Source organism: Columba livia, chromosome 2 (genome assembly GCF_036013475.1).
Source record: "Columba livia isolate bColLiv1 breed racing homer chromosome 2, bColLiv1.pat.W.v2, whole genome shotgun sequence".
NCBI lineage: Eukaryota > Metazoa > Chordata > Aves > Columbiformes > Columbidae > Columba > Columba livia.
This window is the reverse complement of record NC_088603.1, coordinates 73935455-73962625: the sequence shown is the minus strand read 5'-3', so window position 1 is coordinate 73962625 and position 27171 is coordinate 73935455. Positions and strand designations below refer to the sequence as shown.

The 27171-nt window shown below is 36.7% G+C and overlaps 1 protein-coding gene across 3 annotated transcripts in view; it reads left to right on the top strand.

Annotated features, from left to right (window-relative positions):
- The window catches only part of EXOC2 (exocyst complex component 2), a 133666-nt gene that overhangs the window by 6926 nt on the left and 99569 nt on the right, over positions 1–27171 (top strand). For 2 of the 3 annotated variants that reach the window (XM_065052522.1, XM_021293321.2), the window contains exons 2-5: positions 6495–6650; positions 11005–11181; positions 12624–12750; positions 23220–23333. In XM_065052522.1, the coding sequence (XP_064908594.1) occupies positions 6533–6650; positions 11005–11181; positions 12624–12750; positions 23220–23333 (536 nt within the window). In that variant the 5' untranslated portion in view covers positions 6495–6532. Of the gene's footprint in view, positions 1–5440; positions 5544–6494; positions 6651–11004; positions 11182–12623; positions 12751–23219; positions 23334–27171 lie in introns of all 3 variants that reach the window. The other variant, XM_065052523.1, reaches the window with a different exon arrangement.

Genomic DNA, 27171 nt, shown 5'->3' with positions numbered 1-27171 from the left:
GCTATTTTTACTTTTTGCTGATAGGTCACAAACCCAGTGTCATATGTAGGCTCATTAATTTCCTTCAGTTTGTTTATGATGTAAGATACTAATGAACAAAGCTTCATTCTACAGTGGAATGTTTGTAGAAAAGCTCAGCATATTGATGTTGTAATGGCATTTGTGCAGTTAATTGTTCTTTGCGGGGAATCTCTCCCCTCGCCAAATAAATAACCTGTCAAAATTCCTGATGTAAAAATATATCAATATATAGGTATGCGGTACGTCACAACTGATAAGATGCTGTCATTTAATATGTACAAGGAAATAGATTTATACTGGTCTAGATTTTTTTTTTTGACATGTGATAGATAAAAGGTTAATTGATGTTAAATGGATGCTTTGTTAGCCCTTCATCAGCTACTAAACTAGTACAGGAGGAGTGCAAATCATTACTACAAAAGGCCAAGACCAGTATGTTTTCTTAGTGAGGTTTATAGGTCTTTTTTTATCCCTCCCTTCTTTCCCTCCTTCCCAACCACACAAAACATAACCAGCTGTAATGATAGGAGAGGAGAGCAAGCAGCTTTTTCTAAACACACACACACACAGTCTTGCACTCCTGCCCCCCTTTTTCCTCCTCGTACCTCAGCAGAGTGACAGCTTCGAGATGTTGCGTGCGAGTGAGTTCAGCTGGTGCTGTGTGGTCCCGGTGTGTGGTCTCCGGCTCAACCCAGAGGCTGCTAACAGGGTGGATGAGAGAGAGCACCACTATTTACTTTAATTTATTTCGGATGCCGGAACTGTGCCCGGAGTTTCTCCTGCACTGGGTTCCCCAGTTAGCGCTGTCAATCCCTCGCAGCTGCAGCCCAGGCTGCGTCGGGCGCTGAACTCCTCTGCCGAGGGCTCCCGCAGCATCTGCCTCAGGTCCAGCCTTTTAATCCCTTGTGACTCAGAAATGTTAATGGTATCGCTGAGTGCTGTGATTATTTTCCTTTCGCTCTGTCAAGATGTATAGCCATGAAGATGTACCTTGCTGGGTTAAGGAAAGCAGGACCTCTGAGATACTGATGAAATATGCGAGTATGGCTGTTGTGAAAGCAAAAGTGCTGCTCTTATTCCTTGGCTACCCTAAAACTAAAATTTCTAGTATGCCTTTCATGACCGATTGGAATATTCAGGAGCCTTTTTAAAAAGAGAAAGGCATGGTATTATGTCATTTAATACTCACAATCTTTTTTCATCGTTTACCCTCTTCATCTCAAAACTTGCACATCTTCCCAAATTGAAACTGATTTTGGCATGTGATGTTGTCCTGTAGGTTAACATGTTTGTCAGTGTTAATATTGGCTTGAATCAACATGCCGGATATGACAGGGCAAGACAAATGAGGCTTTGTTATTTCTGTGTGACGGTGAAATTACCCCCTTTTTTATGTTTGTTCATCTTTTCATTATAAGTAGCTTAGCGGTGTTTTGAAGAGTCTCCCCCCCCGCTCCAAATATAAGATTCATGAGCACTTCTTGTTTAAATTGACAAGTCTTCTTTTATTATTTAAATAAACATGCATAGATTCTTAATATCACTTGGAATTTCAGCATTGTTTAGCTTATTCACTTCCCAGTCTTTTCTGGCAGGCTTGCAGGAATGGACTTTGTATTATTAATGCAGTGTTGAAGGCTGTGGAAATTCTAGGGCACTGAAGATCTCCAGAGGGGTTAATAAATGTCAGTTATTTTCACAATGCTGCTTTTTGGGTGCTTTTAAATCTTGGTTTATGTAGATTGTCTGTCTGAATTTATATTGTTGGGAAGATAAAGCACAGCAAAGGTGGCAATAGTGTTTTTTATCATTTTGTAATGGTTTTGAGTACAAACATGTAGGAAGTTTTTACTTTCTCGTCCTTCTTGGGGTCATTTGCTGTGTCCCTTCACTGATTCTGTCATAGGGTGTTTTACTCAGGGTACTCTTTGGGTTTTCTAGTGAAAACAAATAATTAGATTTATTTGGTAGAAGCACAAGTTTGTGTAGCTTAAGGTGAAAGGGCCATCATCTAGGTTCTGCAATATGAGTATTTATTACTTGTTTAAAAAAGGGTGTTTCATAAATCTGTTAATTCAGAAAACATTTAATGTTGTGATGTTAGTGTGACAGGAATACATCAGCTACTGGTTTCAGGCTCGCTTGTTTTTTAAAAACAACCAACAGTGTCTGAGACATACTGTGATTTGAACATGAGCAATGTCATTCCAGCTGTTCCTGCCTCAACATTTTAAAAATTGTAATTTATCACATATATATGAGTGAGAACAAATAAATATTTGATACCTGAAGACTTGTGTGCTTGCTTGTAGCTTAGACTTTCCCAGCCATAATAAACAGGCTTTTTCTTTCCTCCCTTCCTGACAGCCTAGATTCCCTTTGCTAGATGACCATGGCATTTCCATTGACCTTGAGTCTGTCTGCCTCCAAGAGAGACTGTCAGAAAGCACCACTGAAAACTTTAACTTGATTTTTGAGACACTGGAACCAACTTGCTGTCTTCTTTTATAAGTCAAACCCCACTTTTTAAAACATTTCTACTGCCAATTCTTCCACTGGTGAAATTTGTGAGGTGGCACCTGATTGTTACTCATCTTCCAAAGTTATATGCTGTTCCGATGTTTGTAGTTTTCCTTTGAGACTTGAATTTACCAGCCAATTTAATATCCTTAAATTCTGAACTTCTTTTGTTCACTTATTTCATATTCTGGTACATCTTCCAGAGCGATAAGCAGTGCGCTGCTTTATAGTACAGATACCGTAGCTATTGTCGTTTTATTTTGTGTTTCTTCTCTGCTCACCATTAAAAGTTGAATGGGGAGCCCTATTTAAGAATTCTTGTTTTAAACCAAATGCGGGTTCACAAAAGCCAAAAAGCAACTAGACTTAGATTTTCCCTTACATTGGGCCATATTTCACTTCTTCATTATTTGTTTATAAAGTTGCTTTTTTTAGGATAAAGAATGAAGATGTCGCCTCTTTAGCAAGCTTGTAATGCTCAGAATTGTCTGGATTTTTTTTTTAACCAAACCTTCATGAGAGGACAGTTTATTTGAGCAGCTCATGTATGAACAAAGGTGATGTTTACGAAAGGCGTATTTCAAGATGGCTTTGTAGTAGGTGGTCTTTGCAGAGGCTTTCTAACTCCTTGCGCTTTCATAACAAGAATTATGACAGAATAATAGAGAGAATAATATGGGCAAGATCATGAAAGCAGTCAAACAGATGTCATCCATGTTAAACTGTTGCAGAGATACTGTGAGGAAATGAAGTTTTTAAAAGAAAAGGGGCGGGGGGAAGAGGAAAAGGGATTTCTGTTAGCATACAAAATTGTTCATTGCAAAAAAATAGTTTTGTTAACACTTCTTCAGTGAGCCTGGCTCCTTTGAGAAAATGTCTTGTATAGAAAACTGTCTTTATGCAATCTTCCCTAGTCTGAAAAGAACCAGTCTTTCAGTAAGAAGGCTGCTTTTTAAATATATTATTATTTTATATATAATACCTATTTGTAAAGAACAGAACTTCTCTTCAGGGCAATGCACAGAATTGCAACAAAAGCTCTTAATTATATTTTCATAAAATGAAAAATATCATTATTCTTTCACCTTTGCCTTAAAGACATTTTAAAAAATTGAAAACTTGCTGCGGGCCATGATAGTATACTGGCTAGACTTCCCAATAAACAGTTCAGTCATTTTAGCTATTGACATGTTTGCCATAAGAAGGAGGAAAGGAAGTGCCATAAATGAATTGAAGGCTCCCAAGCATTTGTTTGATATTTGTAATAAGGTTAAATTCCATAAGACCCTTCACTTATTCTTTGAAATAAATGAAACCAAGTGCTGTTTAAAAACAACAACAATAATAATAGAGAATCTCAGTGCTGCAGTGCTTTTGTAATGTGTTGAGATTTACTGTGGTCATCTCATTCCAGTGAGGTATTTTAAAGCAATTCTGCAGTAAATATGGAAATACTTTAGAAGAAATATTAGACCTCAGGAGGCTCAGCATTTTTATTACATTTATTCAGCTCATCATGAAGGGAGATCTAGTGCCAATTTCTGAAATCCAGAAAAATATGTTGTAATATTACTTTTGAATTTTGGTACTGATTCAAACCAATTACCTGTGTGCTAGGTATTAAATGCAAGGGAACTGTAATGGGGGACCAGGGGGGGTGGAGGGTAGAAAATCAAACAAATAATGCCAAAGTAGCTTCTGTTTTACTTGTTTTCCTCAAGATGTCTTCCTCTACATATTACCACTGAGCTCCTGAAGATGGGTTTTTACATCTGTGTTACTAATAACACTTTACTGATAAAACTTTATGAAAAAATTGCTCAGAAGTTGTCTTACTGGTATCTGCTGCTTCCTGCAGAAGTTGACTAGGTTTGTGTGGGTGGTACAACCCCATTGCTTCTTTACAACTGTTGTTAAACTTCGAGCTCTGCTGCGGATCTGTGACAAAAGCTGCAAAGACTACATAGATAAGATCGTGAGGAATAGATGCAGTTTGTCCTCCATGTTCTAGGTAAACTTAGACACCTGATTCTTCTCTAACATCCTCTTTACATAGGACTCCAGAGGAAACTTCAGATTCTGAAAGGTCTGAACTTCTGCGCCTATGCATCTTGTATAGGAATAAGCAAGACTTCGCCTGTAATTTTGGATTCTGATTGCTCCAGTATTAGGTTTAGCAACAGGAAGTGGGAAATTTATTTCTATTGTGCTGCCCATTGTTTTGTCAGGCGATACTGTGGTAATGTAGCTTTGAATGCAGTGCAGTTGAGAGGAGAGCTGGGCAAGCCTGGTGACTCCAGGACTGGGGATCTTGACAGAACACCCAGTCTATCATTTTCTCCTGTGGCGAGGAAGTGGATCAACAGTAGCACAGGTGGGCTGTCTGGTCAAGATGGCTTGGGGTAAGGAACGGGAGGTAAGGAAGAGGAATTACCAAGGTATCCAGATCTTAAAAGAGAATTGGGATATTAACACTTCTCTCCCTCCCTGCTTGAATTTATGGATAAGAAGTCAGAGGGGAAAAAAGCAAGACTAGGACCTGGCCTCAGTTTTGAAGTGAGGTGAGGGGGAAAAACAGTTTTGGGAAAAGATATGAGTAGGGCAGGAGGGACGGGACTCTTCTTGTCAGAGCACAACCTTCTCCTTCTTAGAAATAAATACATTTCCTGTAGGTTATTTTTGGTTCTTACCTTTCCAATGCAGATGGCTTCCTATTATAAACTGATCATAATAACTTTTTGAAGTTCCAGAATACCAAATGATTTTTTTTTTTTTTTTTACTAGGAATTTTAAAGATGTTGTTGTGTCTTGGTAGAAGAATTCAAGAGAGGTTGTGAAATCTCCTTCTCTGGAGACATCCAGGACCCACCTGGACACATTCCTGTGTTATCTGTTCTAGATGAACCTGCTTTAGCAGATGGGTTGGACTAGATGATCTCCAGAGGTCCCTTCCAACCCAAACCGTTCTATATGATTCCGTGAAGGGTCGTGAAATGGGATAGGTAATGCAGAATTACTTTCCAAGTCCTTACAACAAATGCTTTTGCCACTTCTGTGACTTTTGTAGGACCTGTCTACTTATGAGCAGGCTCTGTGTTTAGTAAGTGTCGAAATGTGGAGAAGTTGGTGGGAGCTAATGTGCTTCAGTTTATTCTAATCTGCTTGTAGCTACAGAGCTGCACTAAGGAAACTTCTGATAAGCCATAAGAATTTGTGATCAGTTGCACAATAAACTAAATATAGGCTGCATAACATGTCTACCATATTGGTGTTTGTATTACAGAGATTTAACTGGTTTGAGTTGATTCCTAATGTCAGGTGCAAAGGCATATTCTTCTGGAAGTGCTTGGTTAATAATTTTATTATTGTTTTTGCTGATCTGTTGAGATATTATTTGTTGATATTCTTTGCTAGTGTAGTGTCTGTAAGTAATGTTTTGATTTTTCTCAGTTTATGTAAGTGTTGATTCTTTATACAAATAAATGCTGGGGGCTTCTTCCCATGTGACTGACTGTGCCAATAAGTCTAATTTTGATGGGAAGTTGTCCCAATATGTAATCATAGTCTATTCCTTAGCTTAGAAATTCTAAATTTTCCAAGGAATACAATAATAACTTTCTAATAGAGGATTGAATAGGCTGATTTGAATTCTGACATAAGTGATTTGGAATGTATGTTTAGTTTCATTAAGCATTTTGAGGGTTTAGTATTTTTCTGAATGTACTTTTTCTTTACAGTTCAGAACTAGAGGTATACTTAACTAAAAACAATAGAAGTACAAAGAAGGTGTAAGTATTCTTTGTTTTATGACTATGTGGCAAAAAGCTTTGAGAGTGGTGTTCCATATTTACATTCATGTTTTCCTACCATTTTAGAAGAATGGCTTAAAAGGTTTTAAATAACTTTTACATAATGTAATTATTGTTTTTAAATTATTGTTTCTTGCTGAACAGATAAAAGCAACTCAGTTTTCAGTAACTGAATTGTCATCATGTCTCGAGCACGGCAGCCCCCACTTGTAACTGGCATCTCTCCCAATGAAGGCATCTCATGGACAAAAGTGACAATTAGAGGAGAAAATTTGGGGACTGGACCTACAGACCTCATAGGTAAGTTGAAAAAAAAAAAGCAACCCTTTCTTTAGAGACTGTAGGTTGTCACATTTAGGATTTGATTAGAGATTTATTTTTTGTGTGGTAAAGTCCATGTTGCGTGGCATGAGAAATGCCCTTTTCACAAGTAGGTGCTTGAATCCATAAATTGAGGGATGCTGCCCAATGGGTAACTAATCAGAAGGACCATGCTCTGCTAGATGAGCCCTTAACCTGACTTAACATCCCATGCTAAACAGTAAGAGTGGATACCTATGAGAGTGTACTGGAAGAGATGTAATGCTCCTTTCTTACTTACCCAAGCATTGAGAATTTCAGCATGGAGACTTTCCGATCAGAAGTGTTCTCAATGTATTGAGAAAGTTATGACAGAGCAGGTTCAATGATTTATCTTCACATTGTGTGAAGGACCATTTCCTTTGCTGCCTTGATTTTAACATGGTACTTCATTTGATTTGTCATAGTGTGGCATTGAAAGAGGGAACAAGCAGTTTTCTCTGATTCTCCTGACCATACGCGTCTTGATTATTATTTCTCTATTGCACCTTTCCCAGGCTAAAAAGTCCTAGCACATTTAAATTTTCTGCATGTGTCTTTGACCTTTCTTGTTGCTCTTCAGTGAATCTCTTTTGGTTTTGCTGCCAGTCGTGGGTGAACATCAGCTTGGTTACATGCACTATTGAGGATGTGAATGCACTGTGCCATAATACTGTACTCTCGCTTTTGTATTGAATTTCTTCCATAGGATTCTGTTTTCTGTGTAACTCCTACTAAGCACTGAGCTGATGTTTTTTTATTCTATTGTAGTCCCATGATTTAATGCTTGAGGGTTAGTAGTCTGTCTGAGGCTGTCGTCTGTGAATTTAAGGTTTTGCCTGTGTGCATCATGTCTTTGTTCACTGAATATCAGGTACTGTTTTATAGCATCTACATTATAGTTCATCCACTCAGTCTCATGAGGTCTCTTCCACATTTTTTCTACTTTTTACAATCTTTACATTCTGAGTAAGTTAATATAATCAACAAACATTGTAGACTCTTTATCTTGTCATTTATGAATATATTGAACATAAGTGGTCCCAGCATGTATGCTATGGAAACCTTCCTCAGTGAAAACACACCAGTTACTGTCACCCTGTTTCTTTCTTAACAAATTATTTATCCATTTAAGGCCCATATCCTATAGCTGCTTAATTTTCTTAAGCCTTTTAAGAATGACTTTGTAAAAAATTCTGGAAATCCAAGTGAACTGTAACTAGTGGAATTTCCCTTATTTCTTCTGGAAGTTAAGCGTATGTGTACTCCAGTATTCATGTTAGAGATGATTTATCTAATTTGTTGTGGAATCATGACTCCTCTGAAGTCCATTGGTATTTTGTTTGGCTTTGCTAGAAACAATGTTTCACTTCATGGCTGTAAACCAAGATTCCCGAATTCCATTCTTGGCCACCACAATGAACTTTATAGCCAAGCATAAGCTACTACAATTTTCCCTTTCACTTCAGTTTGCTGTCTCTCGAAAAGGGAAGTAGTATTTTCCTGAGCTGCTAGACAAGATTGCATTACACTAATGAATTTTTGTTGAGAAAAAGTCAAATAACTGATGATGTTAGAGGTGAGTTTATTTCTGTGTATTTGTGTGGTTAATGGACTTGGATAACCTTAGTAGTTCATTGGTATGATCATCTTAGAAGTCATCCGTGGTAGGTTCTTGGAAGGAAGACATCTCTTGAACTGTGCCTCGGTATTATGGCTGACCAACTGTTTATATTTACTTATTTATTTATCTATCTATCTATTTATTTATTTATTTATATCTCTTGAAACACATGGCTGCTAATAATCTCGTGCTTTGAGATTTTAAAAAAAAAAATAGATTGCCTTGTTTTTTTTCTTAGCTCTATTTTAGGCTTTCTTCAGCAAGTTGCTAAGGCCCCAGACATGGAAAAAAATTCTTTTCATGGTTAAATTAGACATGTGAATATTCCCTGTGTCTTGAATAGAAATACTTGCAAAAGTGAGCCTTTTTAGGCATGAGATTTAAGCAAGTCTGCATGAGAGTTTTACAAAGTTTAGTCTGCTGTTTGAGATACATTAGAGTAAAAGGAAAAGCAAGAAACTTTATATATATATATATATATATATATATATATATATATATATATATATATATGTATAAAAAGAATATCACATAATATAAGAATATGCCTTTCTGTTTCATTTTAAGAGAGAGATTTCTGGTAATCTTTTTGTATCTTTGACAACAAATAAACTTTATTTGTAACTCTATAGCTCATGGTACAAAAAGTCAAATCCAGGATATACTGGTAACATTTATGCTCTCAAGGTTTAGTTTGTCTTTTAAGATGATTGCAGTTCTATTTTGTAGGCATTGTAAAAAACTTAACCAAAATTGGCAAGTCCCAGTAAGATAATTGCTTGTGCCTATTTATTGAAAGGCACATAAAGGCCTGAACCCAAGTATGACGTTCTCAAAGGTCTTTGTACCATGCAACATATTAAAATGAAATTTTATTTAAAGGGAAGTTTTCTCTTTTTGGTGAAAAAAAGTTGTATCTGTAACACTAAAAGGTCTCACTTTAACATGGCTTTGTTTTAGAAATTGTCTTATGCCATTACTGCATTTAGTGTGGTATATAAACTGTTAATAGAGACTTACGATCTTCTGTGTTTTCAAGAGACAGACAAAGGCTGTTCCGCTTCATTTCAGAAATGTCAGATCTGGTGATCTTCTTCTCTTGAGAGCTAAAGCTCGAGAACCTCTGATGAGTAGACAGTAATTGATACAAGGATCTCTAAAACACTTGTTCAAAAAATTTTACCCTACTAAATTGCTATAGCTCAGATGTTGATTTTAAAGTATTACGTAATTTAAGCCTGAAATCAGGCCTTTGGGTGAAAACCTCTTTATGAATGGTTCAGACAAATTATATCAGTTAGTCTTCTATCCTACTGCGATCTTTTTTTCTTTCAGAGAACTTGCTACCATAAAACCAGAAGAGATGTAATAGTGTAACGTGAGGTTAAAACCCACGCATCATAATTGTGTGGTTTTTTTATTCCCCTCTGAAAAACAAAAACTGGCGTGGTTAAAATGTTGCAAATAAATAACAACCAAAAAATGTTTTTATTTTAAGACTTTTTTGTGTGTGTATTCTGTTTTGTTCCCCATCCCCCACCCTTTATTCAGGCATCTTTTAAGAAAGAAATCTACTGTCTTTGCTTAAGTAAAATTGCTTTCAGTTGTAATAAGATTCAGTCCCTATCTATTTTTTATTTTTTGATTTTCATTTTCAAAATAGTTTTTGGCAGGGAGCAAGGCATTTTTACATCTGACAACCATGAAAACTGCCAAATTTGTCTGCTGTGTAATGTCAGGGACTTAACTTGTGAGAGAAAGTGTGAAGCTTTGGTACTGAGCCACACATGCTGACCCTTTTCTGTCTGTAACTATTTTTAAATTGATCAGAGATTTCTAGAAATTAAAACCAAAAACCAGGCCAACAGGGGAGGATCTGCTGTGCCTACCTAATTTATACTTCACTATAGCCTACACACTAGTATGGCCTTGATGTTTTGGACATAAGGCAAAATGTTTCTAGGCAAGGGTATAATTTAAGAAGAGCCCAATGAAGCTGTTTTGCAAATCAATACTGTAGAAATTAAGATCTTGCCAATTCTTCAGGATAACAAAACTCCAGGTCAGAATATGGAAATTCTTGTTCGAGATCTAATAAACAATCCATCTATTCCAGCATCCAGAGTCCTGATCTGACCAGTATCGATCAGATTGATTGGTCAGATTGATCACCTGGTCAGACTGATTTGACATGACATTCCAGGGAGCCTTGGACCTTATATTAAGGAGTACCTTGACTCTTAAGTGTTAAGGGATTTTCCATTCCCCTTCCCCCCTCTCTTCCTTCATAGGGAGTGAATTTATGAAAGACTTTTTCCACACAGTAGTGATAGGAAGTTTCATGTAAATGCAGTACTGAACAGCAGTTGTCTATGTGTCTTGCAGACAGAAGATGTATTGTACAACATGAAGTAAAAGCTACAGTAGCCCATAACTGGTGGAAGAGATTAAAATAAGCTTCAAGCAGCACTGCATGTGTCTCATGAGGTGTCACTAGAGAAAAAGACCTGAAGCCACCTCAGGAACATCTGAAAAATATATTTGTGACTCTCACTGTAGTTGGCTGTAAAGGACTGGAGAAGGGGCATACATTTATGTAAAATATATGAAGCATCATAAGTGTGTTTGCATTGCAGAATTTCAAAAGATACTTCTATTCACAGTAAGGTATTTCTTTCTTCTTTTTGCCAGGTTTAACAATCTGTGGGCACAACTGTCTGCTGACTGCTGAATGGATGTCTGCCAGTAAAATTGTGTGTCGAGTTGGACAGGCTAAAAATGACAAGGGAGACATTATTGTCACTACAAAGTCTGGTGGCAAAGGGACTTCAACTGTTTCCTTCAAACTGCTTAAACCTGAAAGAATAGGTATTTTTCTTGTTCAAATTCACATCTGTTTTCTTTGCTAAACAAATGTATGACCGAGTGCCTCTTTAAATAAAATGTGTGTTTAAAATGGATCCACCTCAGGAGGATCTTCAATTGTCTAGAAAAAGCAGAGTACATCAATAAAATGTGCAAATATATATATAAAATAATGGTATATGTGAAATTCATCTGCCCATTTCAATATCCTGATAAAACCCTCAATGACTAATGAAAAGTAGCCCTTTATTTTTCTGTAGCTAGTAGCACTGAACTTCTAAAATTTTAAAAAAATTCATAAAAGATCCAGTAATTACTTTAAAGTGTACTAGATAAATACAAAATATAAACCAGCTCATGAGCTTTATACCTAAATCCTGAGCTGACAGCTAATCCTTTAAAGAAAGTTGAGTCCTCAGTGCCGTTTCTTATTTGTAATTCAAACCATCCTGCAAGACGGAAAGTCTTAAGTATTTCTCATGAGATGCTTAACCATTGAAATGATGTTGCCAGGCAGTCTAGGACCTCTGCTTAATCTAGAATCCAGCCTAAATACCCTCTGGATTGAAAATGTTTCTTTCAGAACACCTCATTGATGAAGTTGGATATTTATCTTTTCTAACCTAGAGGTTCCCACAAGAACTGTTTTAGGCTTTTGTTCTCTGAGATTCAGGAACGGTTAAATAACACGCAGTTTCTCCCAAGCTGTACTAAGATGTTAATAATAGAAAAGTGAATCAAGTGCATATGTTACACAGTGAGGCTTTTGGTGATGGGAGGGAAGTGATATTTAAAACAAATGGGTGAGAGTGGGAATGGGGTAATTTCTGGTGTTGAGTATCTGATGGGTGTGTTAAAGAAGGGGATGGCCAAGAATATGGCTGGCTGCATCTTTGGCTGAGAATCAAGACCTATTGTGCCTCACCTTTATGCATTGTCCCTGCCAAGGCTTTGGGGGGAAAAAAAAAATGTCAGTCCTGTGTCCTTTGAGTCACTGAGCTTGACATGTGGACAAAGTTTAATTACTTTTTGGTTAGGGAGAGCTCAGAAAAGGGCTCTTGTCTAAAATATGCAAATAAGAAGACTGTGAGGTAATTGCTTGTTTAGAAAGTAGTAGATGATGGGGTTTGGTCAAATACCGAAAGACTTGGAGGAATTAAAAATACTAATAGTTTGTGATCAGGAAAATGCTCTTAATGTACATGAAACTGGGCACTCTGTAAGAGGGTAGTGTTTGATGCCCAGCCATTAATACCTTTTCAGCATCTATAATAAAATAATTTAGCCTAATTGCATCCAGGTTGTTTTGCCATACGTCTTGCAGTATATTACCTAGGCATGCATTTTATATTTATCAGGATTTTTCAAATTAATTCAGTATGTTAGGAGTTGATGGTGCTGGACCGCCCTTGTTGTTTTAAGGATCTGCGCTTTGTTTTCTCTAGGTATCTTGGATCAGTCTGCTGTCTGGGTGGATGAAATGAACTATTATGACATGCGCACTGATAGGAACAAAGGGATTCCCCCCTTGTCCCTACGTCCAGCTAATCCGCTTGGTATTGAGATAGACAAGTGAGTACCAAATGCCTTTAATCCACTTTTTTACTGGTTTTCACTATATGTGCTTTTGTGAATTCCAGAAAAGTTTAATGGTTTACAGGACAGGGAAAGATTTAAAAATACATACATATATTAGCACTTGGTATGTTATTTGCTACTCAAAACAGTTGTTGGTGCACGTTCTAGCTTACTTCATAATCCTCATTTTTGGATCATCAATTAGAACTGTAGATAATCTGAAAGCCTGATATATTGAACCCCAGTGATGTTTAGATTTTGAGGATTGATAAATAACCTAAGGCTTTGGGTACCTTGTCTTTATGGAATAGTTACTGTTGCATTTGAGTTTCATGGGGCTTTTAAGGATGTTTAGATTGCTATCTGTTGGTAAAATTGCACTGTAAAATGTGATTTATTATACCACATCAAGTAGTTTATTTTATTGAAATTTTAATGCCGTTTTCCAGCCCACAGACTTCTTTACTTTGGTTCATAAGTATAGTGGAATTTATGACATTTTTTTCTGAAATAGGAACTTTATAGTGAGTGAAAAATGGAATTAGAGGGCTTTGAGTGAGACACTCTTAGAGCTTCAAACCTGCCCAGCTCCTACAAATAGCATCAGAAATTATATTTCTCTTTATCAAGATACCAGCTCTACGAAAACCAAAGGCTACTTAAGATTAAATGATTACTAGGGGTCTCATGTGCTGAATACTCTGTTTGTGAGGGAGTGCACATTGGAGAAAATCTGCAGGGTCCATTGTTACCTTGTTCTGATGGGGAAATGGCACTTTCCCAAAATCCGTGTTGGATTTCTAGTGGATCCCTCATCACCTTCCTTCTCTGGCTGTGTATTTTTTTGCCTAGTTTGGATATGTGTTTTTTTTTTTTCTTTTCAAAGTATTAAGCTATTTTTTGTAATAAATTGAAGATTTTTGTCTCTTTGTATGTATTTTTCCTCTAGCCTCTTGCATAACATCTGACAGGTACATCTTTCATCATCTCCACTTTTCCAACCCTGATAAAATGTGGACTCTAGGATTGCAAACACTATTCCAGCATCTTACTAGAAGACTTCCTGTCCCTCCACCACAGTCCCTACCCTGTTCATAATTAAAAAAAACAAACAAAACAAAACCACAACACAAACAAAAAAACCCACAAACAAAACAAACACCAAGAAAACAACCAACCAGAAAATAATATTAAAAAGATAATCCTTTTTACCTTAGTGCTGCACTGGTAACCAGTAGTGAGTGGTTTGTTAGCCAATTCTCTTGAAGTGCTACTTTTTGCAGCTGGCACTGTTGCTCGTTATTCTGTAGGGATGGCTTGGATTCCTTTATCCTAGATATATCTTTTTATATTTGACTGTTTCCCTCTGTTTGTTGCTTCTTTGATAACTGTCTTCTCAGTCTACATGGTAGTCTTTCTTCCTAAGGTTTTTACCAACTAATTATAAAAAATTAATGAATATAAAGTTATTTTATTGATGATGATGCAAATACTGATGAAAGAGTAACATGGGCTTTAGTAAAACTTTAAACTTTACTTACAGTTGTTCTCAGGTTTGTTTCTTCACTGGCTTTTTTTTTTTTTGTGGTTCTTTAATCCATGTGATATATTCTATTGGCATTGCACAGAACTAAGTTTTTAATCAACTTATGGTAGCAAGTCTCCTTTAAAATGACGATATATTAGTTTTGTCTAGTTTTTCAATTAAGCACTTGATCTGAAAGCCCATAGAATATGTTCTCAAACACTGTAAGAAATAGTTGTGACAGGCTGACATTAAAACTAACTTCTGCTGCTTTAATTCTATGTTGTTTGAACCCCGGAACCTTTTCCAATATTTAATCTGGCATTTAAGTCAAGATAACTAGTTCTGTTGTGTAGTGCTCTATCTATAGGTTTTTCACAATACTTCTTTCTGTAAATACCATAGTTATGACACAGTTACTTTTAATTTGTTCTTTTTTTAACAAAACTTCTAATGTGGTATTTGAGTTCATAACCTAAATATATAGTTCTTAACTTTAAGACAGTGTCATTGTGATAGATTAAGAATTATCTTCTAGAAACCTAAACAGCATTAGTTTAATATTTGTTTAATTTACAATCATCTCTTTGGATGTTTGTTAAATAGGAAACCAGCTGTGCTATATTTTAAAGGTTTCATCTGAAAGCATTAGAAAATATCATGTTAATGAAACCTCAGATTTTGTGTGGAAAAAAAAAAAAGTCAGAAATATCTAAATACAGATAGGAAATAACCTCTTGGTGGGTGGGAAATAGGGAAATCTTTGGGCAAGCATAACATCAAGTCTAGTTTGGTGATCCCCAGGTTCACCTCCAAGCTCATTGGAGGTGAAGCATGAAGATTATGGCAAGCACTGCTGTTGAAAATGACCAGTTTGAGAGAAGCAACACTAGTTAATATAACAAGTAATTGTGTAGAGGTTTTCAGGGGTAAGTTGTGGAGAGGGGAGAGAGACAGGGAAAGAGAAGAAAAGCCTGGTCTACCCTTGTGCTGTGAGAGACAGACCGGTGTTAATACTTTTGACTATAGATGGAACTTTCTCTGTTTAATTACATTCTGTGTCTCCCCAATGGAAAAGCTCTTGTAACTTAGTTGAAAATTTGGAGCAATGTGGTGATTACTTTTGTAAGATAATCTCTAACACCATATAGTTTAATTAAACTCACACGTTTGCAAGTGCTTGATGTGTGGGGTAGGTGAGTTATTGAGCAGTTGTACAAGGCAGTGAAAACAGGCAATTATAAATTAAGAAAGGGAGTGGAGAGGTGAGATATTACCATTAACCATGACTAGACATGGGAATAATTTGTCACTAGAATTGATAAAAATTTTTAGGATTTTGAGATGCTTTAAAAGAAAAGAAAGCCTAATCTGATGAAGAACAGTTGTGTATACAAGGACATGGGACTCTGCAGCATAATGGGTTGCTACTTTATTATACCTTTGGCTTCTTTAAACTATTTTTAAATGTGTGTAAATTGGGCTGTATTTTAACTTTGAAGCTGAAGTGTTTGTCATTGATCTGACTTGGTGGGAATTACAGCCCTTGCAGCACGATGGCTAATATGGAAAGGAAGGCAGTGACTTGTATTGGTTATGCAAATAGTGGTAAACAAATGAAACATTTAAAGAAAGAACCAGGGAGAAAAACAGATGTGAGAAAATAGGCTAGGGATAAGCAAGATGGGAGCACACTGAAGAGAAGGCAGGAAGTGTGTATACTACAGACTGAAAGGGAGAAAGAAGTCTTACCTCTGTCTGTGGCTGTCAGTTGTCAGCAAATTGTAGAATCATGGAATCATTTTGTTTGGAAGAGACCCTCAGGATCATTGAGTCCAACCATAACCTAACTCTAGCACTAAACCATGTCCCTAAGACCCATGTCTAAACACCTTTTGAACACCTTCAGGGATGATGACTCCACCACTTCCCTGAGCAGCCTGTTCCAGTGCCTGACAACTCTTTCTGTGAAAATTTTTTTCCTAATATCCAATCTAAACCTCCCCTGGTGCAACTTGAGGCCATTTCCTCTCATCCTGTCACTTGCTTCTTGGGAGAAGAGACCAACCCCCTCTATACTACAGCCTCCTTTCAGGTGGTTGTAGACAGTGATCAGGTCTCCCCTCAGCCTCCTTTTCTCCAGGCTAAACAGCCCCAGTTCCCTCAGCTGCTCCTCATCAGACTTGTGCTTCAGGCCCCCCACTAGCTTTGTTGCCCTCCTCTGAAATCTTAACAGCACCTCAATGACTTTCTTGTTGTGAGGGGTCCAAAACTGAACACAGGATTTGAGGTGGGGCCTCACCAGTGCTGAGTACAGGGGAATGATCACTTCCCTAGTCCTGCTGGCCACAGTATTTCTGATACCAACTAGAAAAGATGATCTGCAGCATGGGGAAGAGTGAGATCATCTGTTGTGATATTATGATTTTTTAGTATGAGTTATGCTTAGTTATAGAAGTTCATTTTGTGGCTTTTTAAATGTTTATGTTACTTCCTCCAATTAAAATGTGTTTAAAAATTAATAATAGCTTTTGAATCATTCATGTGGGTGTTTTTAAGGTTTTACAAATGGGACATTGAAATAGTAGAAAAAAGATCCTGTAAGTAATGAACAGAAGTGCTTTAGTACAGTGTTTCATTAAATTATTAGGCAAGCACAGGGACAAAAAATATTTATTCTGACTCAGTAGACTTAAGAGTGGAGTTTACTTGGGTGTGACTGGGATTTAAGTGAACAAAAGGTTTGAACTGTGAATTAAGGGAAATAGATAATAGTGGGTCTAACATATTCTATTAATAATTGGAATACTGCCTGTAGATTTATCATAGGAGTAATATATGTACTCAAAATATGCTCTGTAATTCTCTTATATTCAAATGTTGCAAGGATGCAAAGCAAGAACTATGGATATACACTCATCATCCTGGTTGTTTTCTACATAGGTGTAGGCAAGATATTTTAAATGTTATATGTATACACAGTGTGCAAGCCATCATCTTTAAGCCTGCAAGTTTAACAAGTGTTAAGTATACATAATTTCTGGCTGATAAGTTCTTAATTTTTTCCAAGCATTAATTGTTGTTTTTTTGCCATAGAGCTAACTTAGAATCTCAGTTGCTAAACAATAAAATAATTTATATTGTAGTGAAACTTGCTGGTTATTATGTTTCCGTGATCCTGTAAGTCACAAATGTATTCGTACAAGTGCATTAACACATATTTGTTCTCCTGCCTTGCTAATAGTTGCTTGTTCATCTTTTTAAATTACAGAACTGATCCAATTAGATGAGGGTTTTTTTACATTGCTGTCATTTAACGCATATTGTCTGTGTGCTATGAAGTTTTTCATTCATACCAGAAAACAAGTATTTCAAATATTCTTTGAGCTCTAGGTTTTTTTTTAATTTTCAGAATGGAGCGAAGACTGATATAAAGCTTTAGTTTTCTGTCACCATTTTTATGTTGGCTTTAAGTGCAAAGTAGAACTGTGCCACTTTCCTCCCTGTGGAATATTCCTGGCTGTGCTATTACGCACATGTAGCCAGAAGCTCTTACAGAAGGCTTAAATAGCCTGCAGGAAGAAAAAGTGTATACGGAGTAGTCACCTCAATATGAGGAATGTGGAAACTTGATGTGCAAATGCTAACAGTAACAGCGATGTTGGTTTTCACTTGGGTTGGTTTTCACAGTTTAGAGCTGTTAGAAGAGCAGGTTGGTAGCAAAATAAGATTGTTCAGAATTTTGAACAGTTCTGGAAGAGAATATGTGATGCCTGTTTTGTGAAGGCACTGATTGAAATCTGTTGGTGGAAAATTTAGATCTACATAAGACTTGTGAATGAATTGCTTGTTCAGATGTGTCACATAGTTTTCCCCCCTGCAGAAGCCCTTGTTTAGTCAAAGGTTCCCTACTTTCCCTGCCTACTCTGTCTAAGAAAATCCATTCTCTACAAAGCAGTAAGAGCAGTCAGACCTAGTGGTGGTTAGAAAATTTTTGAATAATACTTGTTGTTTTGCATGTAGCAGAGGTCATTATGGTGGATCCATGTCGTACATGAAAGCAAATGCTGACATGCTAAGTGCATTCCACATACTTCTGTATCCACCCACTCAACACAGATGCTTCCCTCTTCCCACACCAGCTTCCAAAAGAGTTGGTCTGGGAGGGGGGAACAAATGATCTTGCGCTGCCACCTAATGGTAAATATCCACTTGCTACCGTAAGATAGGAAAAGACTTTCTGGAGGCTTTGATATTTATTTAAGTGGCTTCTATGGGATTTCATCCTTGAATATTATGGGCTCGCAGAAGCTTTTATCACAGAGATGCATGCAGAAAAATTGTCAAACCTGTGTGAGTGAGATGCAGTATATAGTAGTATGTAGTCCTAATTTTATGATGTTAAAAAATATATTAATACTTACTGCTTGTAAGGCTGATGCATCAGTTGCAGCTAGCAGCCTATAATCTCTTAGTAGATATCTCTTATCACATTCTGCTATTTCTCAAATGCAGTTGTTGTTTTGTTGTTTCTGACAAAACCAGTGCTACTAGGGAGGAATTGCCAGAGTCCATCCTTGTCTTCTTGCTGTTGGAAAGACCTTTGTTAACACCTTCTGATTTGTTGTGTTTAGTCTACTCCAGGGTCTCTTATGTGGGTCTTTTGCGTGCATTATTAACACAGTACAGCTGGTACAAAGCCTGCTTCTTGGGGTCTGGTACCAGACAGAGAGGGGAGTGTACAGCAGCTCTAGCTGGAGCTTGTTTATGCTGGTTGCTATTCAGAATCTGTGTTTATTTAAAGTTGCTCCTTTTGACCTACAAACTCATGTGGAATTGAGGTTCAAGTTACCTTTGGTGACTGTATCCTGTTTTGGAACCTACCTTTAATCTGCAAATATGGTTATGTATGCTGAAAAGAATACTACGAGATCATGAAACTCTGGGAACAAAATAATCTTTACAGAAAAATTAGAACTTGCTAATCTGTATTCATAGTTAGACTCTGTTAGTATCCATTGTGTTCTGTTGCTGTTACTCAAAATTGATTGCTTGGAGGCTGTGATTTTCCTGTGGAGATCACAACTGATCCTAAACTTCTGGAGAATATAAATGCTCTGTATATGCACAAGTTAAGTAGCAGGATTTGTAAGAGCCAATATATGCTGTGATGTTAAAATAGATCTGTTGAGTGTCAGGCTATACGGAACCTAAAGTTTGGGGTAGTGGAAGGAGGGACTTGTATTGATAGGTACATGCGACACAAGTGAATTGATTTCACCCTATGTATTTGGAATCCGAAGTAGATACATATGATCTTTATGAGAAAACAAAGACCACTACATCTAATACTGCATGACTTTATTAGATACACTCAAAACATGTTTGAGGGAAGTGGAAGTATATAGTGGCCTGAAACCCAATTTATTTTTATTGTAGTTCTCATTGATATAAACAGTATGTGAAATCTTAATTACTTTTATATTTAAATTTGTTGCTGAGGGATGAATAAGACTACTTTAAAATGCTTACTATAAGTCTAGTACCAGATCTGGTTCTGTTTTAAATAAAATCATCTGCCTAGCAGAAAGTTCTACTATATAAATCCAATATGTGTTTGCCAAAGTTGTAAAGGGAGCAAAATGTGTAGAGTTATCATGGATGGTAAACTTCTCCCTTCTTTTTGTGAGGTTTTCTGCATTGATGTGTGGTTCCCAGTTTCTTTTACAGTAATTGCTTTTTAAGCAATGATTAAGTATTTGGAGTTGCTTCCTGAAGCTACTTTTATATAATGAGCAAATCAACAGAAAAATTATCAACAATTTCATTGCATGTCAGCATGACCTCAGCTTTTGCTACTAGTTCAAATTTACTCTATAATGTTGAAATGAGTAAAACAGAAATGCTTTCTCAAGTCACATATGTGCTTGTTTATAAGTAAACGGTAAGCAAGTTTTCATGAGAACAACTTCCAAGGACTTATTTATTTAACTTACTAATGGAAGTTAATGAAACAAGCTTGTGCGTTTGTGGAGTCAGTCTCTTTTTAGATACATCTGGCCAGACATTTTAGAAATACAGTTGCTTCCAGTTTCAACTTTTTAATGAGCAGCTTGTTGTGAAGACAGCTGTGGCAAGTCATTCCAAGCTCCCCATATCTGTTAGTGGAAAAACTACTGGAAAAATTTATGATAAAAATAAGGATACTACACCATAGAGTATAACATATTGTTAACATACCGCACACATTCACATTCATGTTTCTACTCTGTTGTGACTATGTCTAAAATATGTCTGCACAGATAAAAGCAGCCATAAACGCATTGCTAATTTATGGCTCTGTGCAAATACATCTGCTGGAAAAAAGCTCCTAATAACTTTTCAATGCAGTCAAACATCAAACTGAAGGAAACCCTTCACTTCTGTCCCACTGTCTGTGGGCAAAACTCATTTGCAGGAATTTATTACATCCCTAGCTGAATTATTGGTCTTTATCTCAACATATATGCATGTATTTATATAAAATAGTGAGGTTTTTTTCCCCACCCTTGTGGAACTGTATAGTTCATACACAAGCTTAAGCTATCATGCTTATATCTTACAATCTTGCAGTAATAGGTAGCATTTGGTAATGGTATATTTGTTGAGTGTGTGTGCTTTTGGTGTCATGTCTGTTTCTTTTGGCTTTTGAGAAAAATATACTGAAGTTCTGAAAAAGATGAACAAAATTCTGTTTTGTGGCATGCACTTAAAGGGAGTTCTGGAGTTCTGAATCTCTTCTGAGAAAAATGTAAAGTTTTTATTTGTTTTGGTTTTTAGCATTAAAAATGTAGTTGTCCACAAAGGTGCTACCATGTGTGGATTTAATAAAAAGGTTTTATGGGCAGCTGTGCCATGTAATATATGTGAAGTACTGTCCTGTAAAATCATGTGCCTACTATGCACTTTCAACTACTTTGAATGCAAAATAAGACATCTTAAAATTTATTTAAAGGAAGGATAAATTGAAATTTTCTTCACCTTCTTAGTTCCATCAGCTCACTAACTGGCATTCATGAAATTCAAGGCCATTGGTAATCCTGAATCTCACTACTTTTCTTTATAAATTTTTATATTAATGTTATAGCTTTTTTGTTGAACACAGAGAAATGTTGGGACCCTCAGGGGTTTTTTGCAACATTTGTTTCTTGCGCTATTTTCCCTGTCTCTCTGTTTTTCATATCTGTCATCACTTTTCCTTGCATCTCATTTGATTGTTTTTGCTTATTTTTAAAAAGTATTGTTTCATGCCCCTGCTGTAATCAGGTGCTACTGATGAAATTCTTCTGTGCCATGTCATTATGTATGTAGGTCCTTTGTACCTGTTTGTGCTAATGACCATTTAGATATGAATAGAAACTCACAGAAAACAACTCTTGTTTCTGTATAATTGTACTTTTAGATTTGCCTCACTTAATCTGCTGTTTTCTTTTTGTAGTAAAAACAGCTTTAGCTATGTTGAAATATGTTTATATTACAGAAAAAAAAAAAAAAAACAAAAAACTAATAAGTAATTGCTTTTGTGTCCATTCAAATGGCTTTTCACATATGCGAAGTGTAATTCCAATAACTGACTCTGGATTGCTACCCCCACCCACAATTGATCTCAAATGCAAAGTACAGCAGGTTTACATTTGTGTACAGTGTCCTTTGTATAGCAGAATTCATCAAGCTTGTGAGGATCAGAGAGGGATTTTTTTGACTTTTGAGGTTGATGGTGTGATCCAAAAATGACACAGTAAATTTTTAGAACGGAATAGTATATTTCATTGGACGGGACCTACAATGATCACCTAGTCCAACTGCCTGACCAGTTCAGGGCTGACCAAAAGTGAACTTGTTTGTCATGATTAGTTTCTGAAGGTGAGATGCAGCTGGTGGTAAAGAATAGAGTGGTGAGTGCACCTGGTGATGTACTGAGGATGTGCGGTGGCGTGAACATGGCTAAGCATTAAGTGTGTGTCTGGACTGAGGGATGAAGATTGCCATGTTTTCCTCAAAAAGTGCTGTAAGTATTTTTATTACACTGACTTAAAAATAAATGCAATACATTTTCTGTAGGAGTAGCTTAGAAACTACTTGTGCTATTGTACAGAATCTGCTTTCACAAGGAATTAGCTTGCATGCTATCTTTGTACATTGTAGGATTGAATAAAAACATACAAAACACACTGTTTCTAACTGAAGACATACCCACCTTTCCTTATGTTTTGTGTACTATAAACAGACAGATCAGTGTATTCTGTTTTGCAAGAGGATGGTTTTAACTCAGGATTTATTTCAGTGTTTGTATATAATAAAAGAATGGTCCGTGTGTCTTCCTTCATGTTTCTGTGGGACTTATCCTGCATGTGAACCAATAGACAATGATGGTGTGAGATCACTTACAAGCTGTCAACCTGGTGATGTCCCGTTGCCTTACAGTTAGATAGATACTGGTTCCTGGTTTATAGAGAATATTGTGTCTTATTTTACTTGGCTTGGTGCACTGATTTTCTTGTTTAAAAGGTAGAGTTGACTTTGAGTACATTCAGCATTAGTGGTCCTGAATTTGGATGTTAGTAGTATCTTGGTGAGTCTGTCTAGTTCCATTTTCTGAAGGCAGTAGTTCTTTCTTTAGAAGCATTTTATATGGGCAATACTTCTGACAAATGTGTAATGGTGAAAACAAAATGGTAAAAGTAGTTTTACTTAGATTAAATTTCAGTCTTCTTTTTCCCAGTCATGCTACATGTGTCTATAATACCAAATTTAACACCATGGTGAGATACAAATTTACGTCTTGCTGGAACGTGACTTGTTTGAATTGCATTTGGGTTGTTGGTTGGTTTTTAATGTGACAGTTGTAATATGTTTGCTGGGATATGTCTCACTGAAGAAATGAATGTTCATTTTTCAGAGGCAGATTTCCTCAAAAAGATTTAGAGGCACTGTTTCCTGGCATGAGTGCTGACTTCACTAGTGAAAACTTTTCTGCTGCCTGGTACCTGATTGAGAATCATTCAACAACAAGGTTTGTTGGTATCATATAAACAGTTGTTTTAAATGCAAGTCACTTGATGTTACTTCATTTTATACCAGATGTGTCATTGGTGGTTGACATTTTCAGTAATAGACCTGTAGTCTCTACTGCCTGTGGTATTTCTGCTTGGCTAGACACTTGAATCAACCAGTTTGCCCAATGTGGTTATGAGGAAAACTTCATTTTTAACCAGACCTAATTTGTGGCTTTACCCCAACTCCCCATGTCAGATGGAAATTGTCTTGCTTCATACTGGAGCCCTTTATGAACCAAGAAGTTAGGAACCATGGCCTTGACTGGAAACTCCAGGTGTTAAGTCATGGCTAGAAGCTCAGGATAAGAGCACTAAACAGATGACAAAGAGTAAAACTGCTAGTAGGATTGGTTAGCTTTTAATCAGCTCCTGTGGAAAATGCTGTAGTTGGAAGAAGTTTGACAAGCAAGTAAGATCTTCAAGGTGAGTCTTTTAAAATCTTGATCGTTAACTTCTTCATTTTTAAATCTGGTTCGTAATGTGCACTTACATTAATGCATTAGGTAAATATATTTTTTGCCTGTATAACTGAGTTCTGTAACTTCTGTCTGCTGGTGTTCAGATAATACTGGAAACTATTTTTAGTAGAAATTATGAAGCTTTATTGTCCTTTGGTTTCAGCTGTGTAATCTGATTAGCATTTTGAAGGGAAATACCACTTTGGAAATTTAATATTTTTTTGTTATCTAGTGGTTAGCAACAGGTGAGGGTTGGTTTTGGTATTTTGTTTTTTGGTTGTTGTTTTTGTTTGGGGTTTTTTTGTGTGGTTTTGTTTTGTTGGGGGTGGGGGGAGGGGACAGTGGTGTTTTGAGGAGCTCCAGAAATAACCATTAGTCTGCTTGGGAAATACTTTAATTTCCTCTCAAAGTGATGGTAGATTGAAGAGCTAAAACAACAGCGAGAGAACACCATTACCTAATACACACCTAATGACAGTATCTTTTGAAATCAAGTAACTAAAGGAGGAGTGATTGAAAATGGATTGTATCTGTCACAATCTGATAACTTTGGGTTTTTAAAAAAAGCTGAAAGGATAATAAAGTGCAAAAGAACAAACGGCTTTTGATGTAACTGTTTAAAAAAATTTGTTATGTTTGGCTCTTGGACTGTTGCCATTTTGTTGCTCATTCATGTGGGCACCAGTGACACTGCCAAGAAAGGTGTAGATCAAGAGAGATTGCAAACATCTGGGGACAAAAGTGGAGAACATAAGAGCCCTGGTATTCTCTTTGATCTACAGGTGAAGAGGAAAGATTGAGGTAGTAGTGGATGCGTGGCTGGCTGTACCACTGGTTTCACAGACAACATTTTTACTTGTATAGCCATGGATCCATTATTAAAGAACAAGGACTGCAACTGAGAAATAGAAGCCATTTGAAAAAGTGGGGCAGGAGCATCTTTGCCAGCAGGTTTGCAATTTGACGAGGACATCAAATTAGGAATATCAGGGGTTGGTGATAACAGTTTGCAGTTAAATGAGGGGACAGAGATCAGAGGCCTGCATGTGTGGTTCAGTGATGGGGTTGAGAACACTGTAGGGAATTACAAAACCCTCTGGAACGGGCCAACCTCAAGTGCCTTTACAGAGCCCCACATGTGGGATTAGACAAGCATCTCACTGTAATAAAGAGGGATTGCTCATCTGCACGGAGTTCTGTGATGGATTGGAAGAGGCTTTCTGAGAAAGATAGCCAGGAAAAAAGAGAGGCACTTGACCTTTGTGTGAAGGAACAGCTTCGATGTATGGCCTCTCTTATGGAGCAGATGGCAGGATGGTTTAGAGCTTGTTCAAGGAGCTGGAAAACCTGTCATGGTGGTATGAGGAAGTAAATGAAGTGTTTCCCCTAGCAATTGCTTGAAAAGACAGTCATGAAATAGTTGAGTGCAAGGCTCTAAGGGCTGTGGGGGAGGCAAGCAGCAGAGTACACACCTGGGGTTAGACAACAGTAGTACAGAAGACAACCTGGAGTTTATAATGTGCCATAAATACCAGTTGGCTGGCTGTACAAATCATCTTCTGGGGTACATCAGCAAGATATGGGGATAATTATTCTGCTTAGTGTTATTAAAGCTGCAGTTGAAGTGTGCTGACCAGTTTTGGCCACTGCTTTAAGAAAGCTGAGAGAGTTGAGTCACAAAAATAGGAATATATAAATATCTGTGGGTATACAGCTTGAATGAAATAAATGCTTAGGGAAAAAAAAATTATACAGAATGCATGTTCTAAATATGTAGTGGGCAGTGCAAGGGTAGTCATCAACTGTTCTTGGTTTGCTAAGAATAGAACAAGCTGTCTCAGTTTGCAGCAGGGGAGGTTTAGGTTAGATGCAGATTAGAAACAATATCAGATTGCTTAAGCCCTGGGACCCTGTAACTTGAAAAGCTGCAGAATGACCATCACAGGAGAGTGAGATTTGATTTGATGGGTGTTTGTCATAGATGGTTTAAATACATTTAAGGGTGCTGTGGATCCAGAAAATGAATTAAATGACTTCCTTAGAACTGCTTAAATAACTCTTTTTATCACAATTGCCATTGAATAGGAACAACAGTGTAATGTAACAGTTATAGTTCTAATAGAACAAAGTGTCAGTAAGACACTGATTTTTCTGGTCATCAGTACTATGAATTGATAACTTAAATAATTACAGCAGCTTGCATGGCCCCTTTATAATTTGTATTATGCCTATGAGTCAGTGCATGAAAGACCATTCTCATGTCGGTTTGAAGCTTCCTATTAAGAAAAAAAACATTTTAGAAGCTTTGTCTAGTATCTACTTAAGAACTTAATCTTTCTTTGAAGAAAATTTTAATCAATTTCTGTCTTTGTATGTCTGTAGTTTCAAGTCATAGTCCCCTCAGTGCAGTAGAATAAAAAGTATTAATGTTTGGTTTTAAATTAAAGTTGTTTTTTTGTATGTTAAGATTTTATTGGTTTATAAAATCTAAATCTTAGCATTGAAGATGCAAGAACTATCTAAAACTCAATAGGAAGAATGGCTCAAAGGGTAGGGTGAATCCAATCATGTTTTGAATCTAATTATAAATAGCTTTTTAAATAAAAAATAAGCAAAGCTGAATTTTTTTTCTTTTCCTTCCTACTTCAAAATATGTAGTCTTAGAAATACTCTGGAGTTGTAGAATTATCTGCCCCATATAGTTTTTGCTGTTTTTCCGGAAACACACAGCAGTCGTTTCATTCTTGTCCTCTACATAACCTCAGGTACTGGGAGTGCTAAATGTGTGGAGCACTGATGTTTTGGTTAGCTTATGCCTGCTTTTTTCCCCGAAGGAAATTCTTTTTGAGCAATCAAACTAACATCTTTTTTAATTATATTTTATTTTTACCCCGACAGTATCCTGACAAATATAAATAAACTAGTTAGACGTACTATTAGATCATCAGATAACATGAAACAGTGCTTAAAAAGAGAACTGTACAGATTTTTGTTAGTTTGAAAATGCTGCTGATAAGTACTTCTTGTATGCCCAAATATAGACCACTTGGCTATTGGCTAATGTGATTTCTGACCAGCAGATTGAAATAGGAAAGGAAGCAAAATGTTGTGATGTCATCAATATAAAAAGGACAGTGCCTGTAAGTGCATTAGTGTTTTTTGTCTCCCAGCAGGTGGTGATAATCCTCTCACTACCTGAGCTGAAGTTTGGTTTGTTCTCTTAAAATGTCTTTTTCTCTCACTATTTAAAATGGACAAAAGCTGCTGGGGAATTTTCTTATGTCTTAATTTCCTTACTTCATTGTTTGCCTCCCCTCTCTGAGGTATGGTACGATTT